The sequence below is a fragment of the Phalacrocorax aristotelis genome, chromosome 4, assembly GCF_949628215.1.
Source record: "Phalacrocorax aristotelis chromosome 4, bGulAri2.1, whole genome shotgun sequence".
Classification (NCBI taxonomy): domain Eukaryota; kingdom Metazoa; phylum Chordata; class Aves; order Suliformes; family Phalacrocoracidae; genus Phalacrocorax; species Phalacrocorax aristotelis.
In genome coordinates this window covers 37,854,954-37,865,866 of record NC_134279.1, presented here as the reverse complement: position 1 = coordinate 37,865,866, position 10,913 = coordinate 37,854,954, and the positions used below count along the sequence as shown (strand labels likewise).

Here is a 10,913-nt window from a genome sequence, read left to right as displayed (position 1 = left end):
ATGCGTTCCTATTGATACCCGTAATGTGCCTACATTTTGGAAACATGCAGACGCTTAGTTCAAAAGCTGTCATAGTGTATCCCTGAAGAAAAAGAAATGCTGTCAAACTGGGTTTAAAACTTCTGTAAATTTAGACAACTATCTGTGATGTCTTTAATTTTATGAAATGAGTAATTACTGTTTAATCTGGTTTGTCTAATGCAGAGCATTCACTTGCTAAACCCAAGATCACCATAACTTTCAGATATTTGAAATATAAGTCAAAACTTTGAAAGAGTAACTCCCAACACTCCTGGTCAGGACGTAAGACAAAATTCTCTGAGCTAAAATGTTTTCTCACTAATGTAATATTGTGACATATATCTATCTGTACGTTAAGTCTGTATCTGCTTTTGCTGATGGTACTGTTCATGTGCACCTGTTCTTTCTAACAGGGTTTACGAGCCCTACATAAAGTAGCTATTTTTTTTTTTTCTGGCAGGTACTGGCATTGCAAAGAGAAGGGAAAAAATAAGGTGCAATTTTTAATCTTTTAGATTACGCTATTTTTACGTGGGAATATATTCATAGCATAAAGAAGGTAAGCACAGCTATATCTAACTTAATGTTTTGAACTATAAGTACCAGTCTGTAAAAGAAAGTTATTTCAGAACAACAATTATATTCTTAAATCAAGATAGACAACACTGTACTGTCCTGAGCCATATTTAGGCAACAGAACCGGCAAAAGCCATAAGATGAGACAAGCAATTCAGCCTTGCTTTTCAAAAACATTTTGTACCTTTTATGGATATTCTATGGAGACAGACTTGAACGATTTGAATTTTGGGGTGTTTTTGGTTGACTCAAAGGTGACTAATATTTGATGATTGTAGTGATATGGTTCAATGCAGTAGTAAAACTATAGTTCATTATATTGTGTGTACATATATCTAGATATGTAACAAAGTTCATTTTAGTAATATAGTTCAATACATTCAATTCTTTTTCTTCTGAAGTAGAAACAATGCTCCTCATACAGCTACAGTTTAAACAGCCTCGCAAAAGAAACAACATACCTGGTATTTCTACCTGAAGTAAAGAAAGGAGTTTCAAAATAAAAATGGGTATCCAACATAGTGCATCAGTAAATACAATGAAGAAAAAGCGTTTAGCCAGGATCATCTCTTTTTTAATATGATTCCGAATTTCAGTAGCTGTAATAGCTGTTTGGTGAACACTGTAGAACATACTCCCGTAGGAAAACACAATGATGATGAAAGCTACCAAGTTTACACCTGTTTAAGAAATTAAAATTAGTTTAACAGCATAATGGCAATTCCACGTCACCTATTGGCAGGCTGGGTAGTAAAGAAAAATGTTTCATCATCTAAACTGCTGGTCCTATAGAATTAAGTACCAGAAGATCTGAGTCTGTCTTCACCTGAACACTGAATTTCCGCCTCTCCTCAGGTATTTATGTAATTCGTCGTCACTTGATAAATGGCTGCCATCTGATCCAAACTACGTAGTTCTCCTCTGATCTTATCATTGCTCTACTTCCCTGACAAAGTCTAATCATTCAGGAACTTAATGGTCATTAATTTCTTTCTACTTTCTCAGCCCTTCATGCATTTTAAGACACATAAGTATGTATTTAATATAGTATAATATTCAGGCCGGAAAAAGCCTTTAAGTGCTTACTGGAGCATCTAAATACGAGGTGTGAACATCACAGGAAAGCTATCTTACTTGTTTGAAAATGAAGTTCCTTTGCAGCTGTAATCTTATATAAAGAAGAAATGCGACTTACCTAAAAAAATGACAACAGAATAAATCTGACTTGCTGAACTTTCTGATTGTTCTGAGTGAAGAGGAAAACAGACGCCGTTGGTGCCATAGTAGTTCCTGAAAAACTCCTTATTGCTCAGTGGGATAAAAGCAACAGCAAACCCAATTATCCAAATAAGAAATAAAATGGAAATTGTCCTGCATTTTCTGGGCTTCAAACACCTAAAAGGGTAAACTATGCAGATGTATTTTTCCAAAGTCAGGTAGGTCAACAGTAAGACTGACACCTCTGTAGACAGAATAGCCAGCGATCCCACCAATTGACAATGAATACTGTCCATCCACAACTGAGCGTGCTTGTTGTATTCTCCGCGATATTTAAGATCAAAAGCTCCAATCACAAATAAATATATTCCCATCAGACAGTCAGCACCTGCGGGCACAGTGCTTAACATCATTATTTACACATCTGAATTTCCCGTTCTCTGTGTATATGTATATTGGAAAGCAGGCATACACACGTATATATGAGTTCATATTTAAAAGTCAGTTAATATATAGATATAAAATCAATATTATAGTTGGAATGCTATTGTGATAAGTAAGGCAGTATAATTCAGTTCTATTCCTCTTTTTTTTTTATATTTGCATTTGCACTGACAGTCTATGTTTCATACTTGTTTTCAACCTGATTTTTTTGAAGCTCGAATCAAATTGGTTTACAAGTAGAAAAAGGCGTGGCTTAATTTATAGAATTATTCTTCCAACGCATTTTTTAATCAGGTCTTATTCCTTTTGATATTGACATTTGGCTTAAGATAATTTGCTTCGAGTAGGACATCTCTGCTGGATTCAAAGTTTAGTTTTGGTTTATCCACCTAATGCTAGTTCAAAACTGATGTGCATAGTCTTCTAAGACTAGTAAATGAAGAGGAGCCATCAGCATATCGCTGAAGGCTTCTCAGGTGTTTTGGGGGGAAGTTTTGTGTGTTGTTTAGCCGGTTCCCATGGTTAAAAACAAAGTTTCAAAATCACTGACATGCTGTATTTAGAAACGTTGCAATCATTTTATACATTGTTGACAATTACCTTTCAAATGCAACCAATTGCACCTGTGGAGTCCTTGTAGACTCTCCTGTACTGAGACAGGGACTTGAGATTATGGTGACTGTACTGCCAAGTACAGTCCATAAACCTGCCTTGCTTTCAAGATGAAAATAAAAAAACCCTAATTCTTAATGTTGGAGAGCTAGGAGGGATTGATTTTCAGTATTTGCATATTGCTCATGCAAAAAATAGAATAACTGTCTTGAACACAATATTTACACATACAAATTGCTATTTACTCAAAAACGCAGAGTAAAATTTAGGTTTATGGGCCTTGAAAATTTTGGAATTGTATTTCTTCTTGCTGAAGAAAGTGGGGATTTGACACACTACCTGCAGCATTAAAATCAAACATGAAACCTTTGGAATTTATCAGATGCCAGAGAAACCTCCGGATGCATGAGGGACAGCATTTTGTATCGTCATTCACAACAACATGGAAGTTTAGTTAATCCAGTGCTGGAAATATGTCACTATATTATAACAACACACATCCACACCATGAGCAGACTAAAACAATATTCTGTAACGCAAAGAGTACTCACAGCAGAGAGACATTATTGAGATGGCATGGAGCTTATTCTCTGATCTGATGTAAGGCCTCATGCAGATAACAAAAATATTTCCAAAGCAGGTGATGGCAGATACAACCCAGACAAACACTCTCTGTATGACGCTAGCTAAAAGATTCTCAAGGGATGAAATCCCATCAGTATTGGGCTTACAGCTGCGCACGTGAGGGGCGTATCCACAGTACTGGAATTTCTTAAAATAGCTGGTTGTGAGAAAGAAAAACAGGTAAGAGATGGTTCTAGTTTGGTTACCAGAGTATCAAAACTCCCTAGTAACTACCCAGAAAACATAATCTGAAAGAAGAAAAATTACTTAAAAACTGTCAAATTTGACAACTGCTCACATGCCACTTCTCATACACTTTTTAATTCTTTAGTATTCTGCAAATTGTAAAGTTCATACCAAAGAAAGCAAACTGAAGTCATCTACTTAGAATCATGGAATAATAGAATCATTTAAGTTGGAAAAGACCTTTGAGATCATCAAGTCTAACCATTAACGTAGCACTGCCAAGTCCACCACTAAATCATGTCCCAAAGAGCCACATCTACACATCTTCTAAATACTCCAGGGATGGTGACTCCACCACTTCCCTGGGCAGCCTGCTCCAGGGCTTGATAAACTCTTCGGTGAAGAAATTTTTCCTACTATCCGCTCTAAACCTCCCCTGGCACAGCTTCAGTTACTTACATGTGGGAAAGGTTCCTCAGGGGCCTGAACATTCTCCTCTGGATGTTTGCAATTTCAATGCCCTCCAAGCTGCTGTAAACAATATACACTCAATGAAAGGCAATAGAAACTCAGTAGTAAAAGAACAAACTTTATGAGCTTTTAATTGTGTTTCCATGATTATATGTAACTAGAGATGAACTTTAATTGCATCTAATCTGCCATTCCTTGGGAACTTGAACAGAAGGTCTGTGTAAAAGTTAAAGTGGAATAAAATGAATTGCAGTGAATTATAATAAACTTGCTGGTCTTCCAAAATCACAAAGAAGGCTCTTTCAGTGCTCTCAGCAGTGCAACCTCCAATTATTATGTTATCCTTCCAAAGTATTGTTCTACTGATGTTCTTTCATCATCTCTGGGAAAATAATAACTTGTTTCAATAGTAATATTTTACATGTCTCTTCTGTTTTTTCTCTTAGGGAGTGCTTTACTAGACAAACCAACCACTGCAGGAATTCAGTCTTCATTGTGTTAAGAGCAGCAGGAAGCTGGGACACAGAACATGGCACGTAAGGGAAAATACTGGCTTTCTTGTGACACATAGATGGGATTTCTTATTTTACTTTTTAAAAAAATATCTTGAAAATGTCACCATTATTTCCCCTGCAGTGCTAGATCAGTAAAGTGTAACTGTGCAAGTCATTCTTTTAGAACTTCAGTTTCTGCATTCTTCTAGTCCATCCCATCCACTGGTTAGATGTGCAACATATCTTCTAAATTGCAACCAGTCAGAGGTCTTTAGGTTTTCTTAGGGGGAGCCTTATTTGAAATCACTGTTCAATGCTTTGAGTGCAATATTCCCATGAATTCTGAGCACATTTAGGCAAAAGCGGAGAAAGGTACCAGTCTCATTGCTTAGTTGCTTTGGGCTGGTGAGCAGTTTTGCTGGGAGACAAGAATGAAGCCCCAAATATGGAAACTTCTTAGTTCTATTTAAGCACTGCAATGAATCCTGGGGTGTGCTTTCCCCAGCTATCGAGGCAATTGGTGGTCTACAAACTGGGGACTGAAACATACAGTTTCCTATGTATCTATCTCAAGATTTAACAACATTCTCAACTTAAAAATATGGAAGGCTGTGGTCAGTCAATTGCATGAGTTCTTTGGTGTTAAATAATAGATAAAATATATGCTGTAGCCTGACTGTTAGGGAGGTAATTAAGTATTCTTTCTTGTGCTTAGCTGCTTATTTTCATGAAACTTGTACGGATTTAGTGTTTTCAGGTCATCATCCGTTCACCAGATTTAGCTGAAATTGGCTACTGGATTCCAGATCACTGTGAGGAATTGTGACTTATCAACAAAGGCATCTGCACTGCTGGCTACAACTCGGGTCAAATCATAAACTCCCATTGCACTCCTATTCATGGAAACATCTCTTTTTGGATCTCCACAACCACTTTGAAATGGTGACCAACAAGAACCAATGCTGTGCTCTACCAAGCTGGTTATTGCAGGTGTGCAGTGGCCTATGAAGTTGTACTGAAGTCTACCTCAGGACAGTTTCAGATTCATAAGACTGTCACTGCACTGTTGCACAGTTTTAGGAAAACCTCTGCTGGCAGAGTTCAAGTCAGAGCTGCTGTGTTACTACATCCACAAAAACTCCCCCCAAACTCTTCAAAAAAGGCTTGTAAAAGTCCCACCTCCCCCTGACGTGGCAGTTGAATCATACTTGTTTTATATTGTTCTTTTCATGGTGTTAGCAGTAGATTCTGTAAGAATGGAGATACGCGCCCAAACTTGTACATATACCAAATTGCTTTATAATTCCTGTCTTTACATATCACAGTGGTACTTGCCCATGGCATTAATAACCCCAACTGGACCTTGCTTGACCCTTAAGCCCTTGTCAACAAATTGTGCAAAGCCGAATGAGGAGTGCATTAATCTTGTTCTGTAATAGCAGAAAAGACAATGTCCTTCTCTAAGCTGAATTTATGATCTCTTTTTGTTGGAAAAATTTCCATTACAAAACCAATATTTTCAGGAAGGAATTTGAGCATTGCTTGTAATTATTTTCCAGGCTCAAATTGTTGAGGATCATCAACATAACTACATTTCAAGGGCATTTTCTTACGAATCATACTTTAGATCATGGCCTTCTGAAGAAATTGTGCCTAGTCACAAAGAAAATATAGCTAAAATATAAAAACTTGATACTTACAGGGATTTGAGTTTAATTAGAAATTCAAACTGGTCTATTTGCATTTTCTTGATTGGGTTGTAAGAAAGGTTCCTGTAAATACAGCATAGGCTTAAGTAACATTGTGCATCTTCCTTAAAGCTTGTTCCAAAGATAAAGTCAAACTACATAATCCATTTGCTTTTCCAGTCCTGTAGGAAGGACTTGTACAATTGGCAGTTACAACTGCAGATGGTAACATTTTAGTGTTATTCAGCCTGCTAAGCCAGTGGAAAGAGCAGTCAGATGCTTCACAGGCATGCTGTTGCTACATACAGGCACACACATGCACAGCTGCCTCCCCCAGCCTGATGCTTAAAGGTTTTGACTATAGAAATATTTAGTAATTAAACTTCCCAGACTTGTTTTTCAAGTAAAAGAACCTTGCTGAACTGCATGCATTTAGAAATAAATTACAATTGATTTTGCTAGTGGCTAAAATCTATTTTTTCATAATCATTCCTGTGAGTTCAAGAAGAGACAGAGGCAGTGGAATGTAAAAACAGATGCTGGCATTAGATGCAGTCACTCTGTGCAAGAGTGTTTCTAGGTACACCCCCTTTATCTTCTCCCTATAACTTTTCCTTATATTTTCATTTTGATATTGTAACTAAAATACACAAACTCAGTAAGTGCAGCTGTACACACTTGATTGTCCCGGTGTATTGTGATAGATCCCAAGGATGCTGGAAAATCACAGAAATAAGTTATTCCACATACTACCTCCTCTCCTCCAGAGAGTTCTTTAGTTTTGTGACTAGTGCGTCTTTCATATTATGCAAGAAAGATTGGGACCCTCCAGCAACAGCATTTGAGGATTTGCTTATATGTGCATCATGGGAAAAAGAGAGAATGTCTTTCTGGTTTTATAGTACCTCATGCTTTTTTGGAACTTTTCCACAGGAAAAAAGCAGTTGCGAACAAGACATCTGTATGATGCTCTTACATGTTTTTGATCTATATTTAAAGCCAAATCCCGATACCACATTAAACATTCCCATCAAATTATTAATTTCTTATGATATAGCTAGCATAGCTCATTTTGTGTATACTAACAAGATCTAGAAAAAGGTGGAATTTGACCTTGCTATCTTCTGGGACATGAAAATACACATCTTTTACAAAACTATTCCAGGCACAATGTTATGTAGAATTACTTTTAGGATTAGTATTTTTAAGGCAGACCTTACACGATACATACAAACAAAGGTGCTCCTTTCTTTCCCAGCATTCGTGACTAAAAGCATCATATCAAATGAGTAATATAGAGTTATAAATAATAATAATAATAATCAAGAACCCTTACAGTTGTGAAAGTTCCTTTAGATCCTTAAATATATACGGAGGAAGTGATTCAATCTTGTTGCTAGCCAAATCTCTGCAGAAACAGCCACAGGTAGGATACAGTAAGTACTTACTAGGCTCAGTAATTTTGCCAAACAGTTTTTCAATTTCAAGACACACAGTTTTATTCTATTTGCCAAATAGGGTATTATTTATTACATAGGTTTTCAGAAACTTGGACTATACAAGAATGCTGTTAAAACCAGGTGGGAAGCTAGCTCCACCAGACCTCTCTTTGTCTATTTAGTTCAGATATGCCATTAGATACATAACTTATTATTATTTTATTTAACATCACAAAGAAAGTAAAATACCCTTAACTTGGGTTGTAGGAGCTTGGAAATAAATTAAACATATTGCTTCATGATTGAAATTCTTTCACATGGGCTAGCCAGCATACCTTTCCTTTGGTTCCTCTCCCTACCTTGCTCCTTGGCTTCATTAAACATTAATCCTAATAACTGTGGACAGAGGCGTAAAGGTCACACGCACCTAGGCTGTGGTGATGTAAGATTAATTAATGTTATTCTATCTAGGGAACAAAATGACCTTATGAGCAAAAAAACTGGTATTACTGATACAGAGTATGTATTTTATCGACTATGTCTTCCTTGTCAAATACACGGAAAAATACCTGAGGATGGGTGCTGTCTCCAGAGCATGCTATATGAAATAAAATTTATGATAAATGGTATTTGCAATACAAATGATAAAACTTTGGGACTTGTTGTACAAGTAAGAGAAGAAATCAACTCACAATTCGTCTAACATCTGGAGAGAAGAAAAGCTGTTTTCATTTACAGAGCTGATTTTATTTCGTCTCATCACCCTGAAAGAATAAACCAAATTTACGTTGCTGCCTCTTGAGATTTGATTTTGGAGACACACACACACACAGAGACACGCACACACAGAGGAAGCTGGTATAAATTGACTGAAGGCAGGAGGAAGAGTAAGTGGTCTGGAAGGCTTGTGACCTGACTGCACCTCTGACACAGGCACACGGCCGTGCAACTTTTCCGTCACCTGTGTTTCCTCTGCCACTGATCTTGCTCCTTAAATGAACAACCTGGGTTTTAAAAGCAAAGAGAAAGCCAAGAATATGGGTACCCCAGAGGAATTAAAATTGAAAGTGACAGGCACTGTGGAGCATACTAATCTAGCAAAAGGTTGAAGGGATTTTCTGAAGATGATTATGACATCACTGAAGAAACTTTGGGGAAAATTCTAAAATTGTTGAGCCAACGACCCAGCCAAACAAAGTTCTTTAAAATAAAGGAACAAGCTATGTATTTTGTATGCTTGCTGCTTTTTATTATGAGATTTTTGCCTCCTAGAAAATTTCTAAATCTTAATATCAGTCAGAATCGTCTCATATAGTTGCATATAGCAATGCTGAACTTTGCTATAAATCGAGACAGTCGTTATTCTGTATGGTGCTCATTTAAAACCAAGCATTTTAATTTAATCTCCCTGAGATCTGAATAACTGTGATACTCAGGAAGCTTTGATATTAGCTGTAATGAATCAGTTGACTGTTCAGCACGAGCATGTGTCACTCTGGCTGGCCAGCATATCCTATTACTTACAGTACAGTTAGAGTGCTGCAGGAGGTGAAAGTGACATTTCTTACATGATGGATATGGTTGCCTTCGAGGTCTCTGGGATATAAAAACAAAACATCAATCACTGAAAATTGAGGCTGTTATTCTAAGGTAATTAAAGAAAAATACTACCAGAACTTCATGACTGCACAAAAGAGAGTAGGAACCAGACATCTAATTTTTCTGCACACCCAGTTGATGTTTCAGGTCATCAGCCCTGCGGTGACCCAGCAGGCACTCTGTAGGATCCAGCACCCCGTTAGCAAAAATGACGTGGAAGCACCATACAAAGACAACAAAATAATATTTTTCTAATGAAATAAGGTAGACTTACAGCCAGCTTAGTCTTGGCATATGTTGGCACAGAGGTTTATCAGGCAAACGAGCAAGAGAATTATTCATCATCTCTCTGGAAAAAAAAAATAGTATAGCTGGTATATTTGCCAAAAATAATATTAGAGAAAAAATCCATGTCTTTTTTCTGTTTGTGAAAAAAAGGCAGTCAAAGCTTGATTAATTTCTCATAGTCTTGGAGGTAGTATTATTTTCTTCTACATATTTTCCCTAAGGCGTTCTGCAGAGCAGTATTTTATCCTTAACTTGTTAATTACCAGGCAAAGAAAAGATGTTCTCTTCACTGCTTTTTAAACAAGACATAGCAAGTCAATACAAATATTTTGACTATTCTGTCATAACACAACTTCTATTGGTGATGGAGGAAGGGGAAGATGGAGTGAGGTTTCCCACTGGGCTGCACGGGAAGGGGGTCCCTCCTGTTTGGGTCTGGAGGGGGCAGCGGCAGGTTACGGTCAGGGCCTCGGGGAGGGACCCCGGCCTCCCACACCGCGGCTCTGGGGGACAACTGGCACCCATTGCTGCAGCTGCCATGTCCTTGCCCTCTCAGTGACTTTGTCTTTTTACCATTTTTCCCATCCATATCCCTATACTTTTCAGATGCTACGTGTCCACTGCTACCAAAATCCTCCTACTCCAGCACATCGTGGCTGGGGGTAAGACAAAGCCGCAGGTGTACTGCCAGCACTCCGTGGAGAGCAGACACAGTCGTCATAAAAAGGTTTTTATATATCTCTCTCCTTTCTGTTCTGTTCTTTTAGCAACACTTTTTGTTCTTATTCAATACTTACAGGAGAATAAGTGATTTGAGTCCATAAAATGTTAATGGAGAGATCCGATTTATCCTATTATTTTCAATTATCCTATAAATTACAGCAAAACATGTATCAGTTTTATAATCACCTGCAGTCTTAAATTGCACAGATGATAAAAAGTAATACTTTGAAGTGGATTTCTTCAAACATCTATTAAAAATACTTCAAAAATTAACACGCTGCTCCTTAGCAGGTCAGGGTATTCATCAAATTAATTTCCTTTCAGGATAATTTGATTTAAAAAGAACTTAAAGAAAGTAATTACTTTCAACTTAGAAAAAATTGTTTTCTTGCAGGTTTTTAAAGCTCTCTGATCAAGCCACTTTGAATAGATTCCCTGTGAAAATAAAGCAGTACCACATAACAGTGTTCCACAGCAATCCAACAGTTCCAAACACACAGAAAAATGTTAGGCATGTTATTATTAGCTTA

At 37.3% G+C, this 10,913-nt stretch overlaps 1 protein-coding gene and 1 long non-coding RNA gene across 2 annotated transcripts in view; one reads left to right on the top strand and one right to left on the bottom strand.

The window, feature by feature from the left end:
• The window catches only part of RXFP1 (relaxin family peptide receptor 1), a 54,048-nt gene that overhangs the window by 3,864 nt on the left and 39,271 nt on the right, over nt 1–10,913 (bottom strand). Inside the window, exons 8-17 of the mRNA XM_075091030.1 lie at nt 10,458–10,529; nt 9,647–9,721; nt 9,298–9,369; nt 8,466–8,537; nt 7,671–7,742; nt 6,347–6,418; nt 4,141–4,212; nt 3,423–3,652; nt 1,793–2,203; nt 1,059–1,277 (exon numbers count right to left, since the gene is read on the bottom strand). Of these exons, the coding sequence (XP_074947131.1) occupies nt 1,059–1,277; nt 1,793–2,203; nt 3,423–3,652; nt 4,141–4,212; nt 6,347–6,418; nt 7,671–7,742; nt 8,466–8,537; nt 9,298–9,369; nt 9,647–9,721; nt 10,458–10,529 (1,367 nt within the window). The remainder of the gene's footprint in view (nt 1–1,058; nt 1,278–1,792; nt 2,204–3,422; nt 3,653–4,140; nt 4,213–6,346; nt 6,419–7,670; nt 7,743–8,465; nt 8,538–9,297; nt 9,370–9,646; nt 9,722–10,457; nt 10,530–10,913) is intronic.
• LOC142056373 (uncharacterized) lies at nt 266–6,352 on the top strand. Its single transcript, XR_012660310.1, has 3 exons — nt 266–580; nt 4,599–4,688; nt 5,395–6,352. It is a non-coding gene; the product is annotated as an uncharacterized LOC142056373 (long non-coding RNA).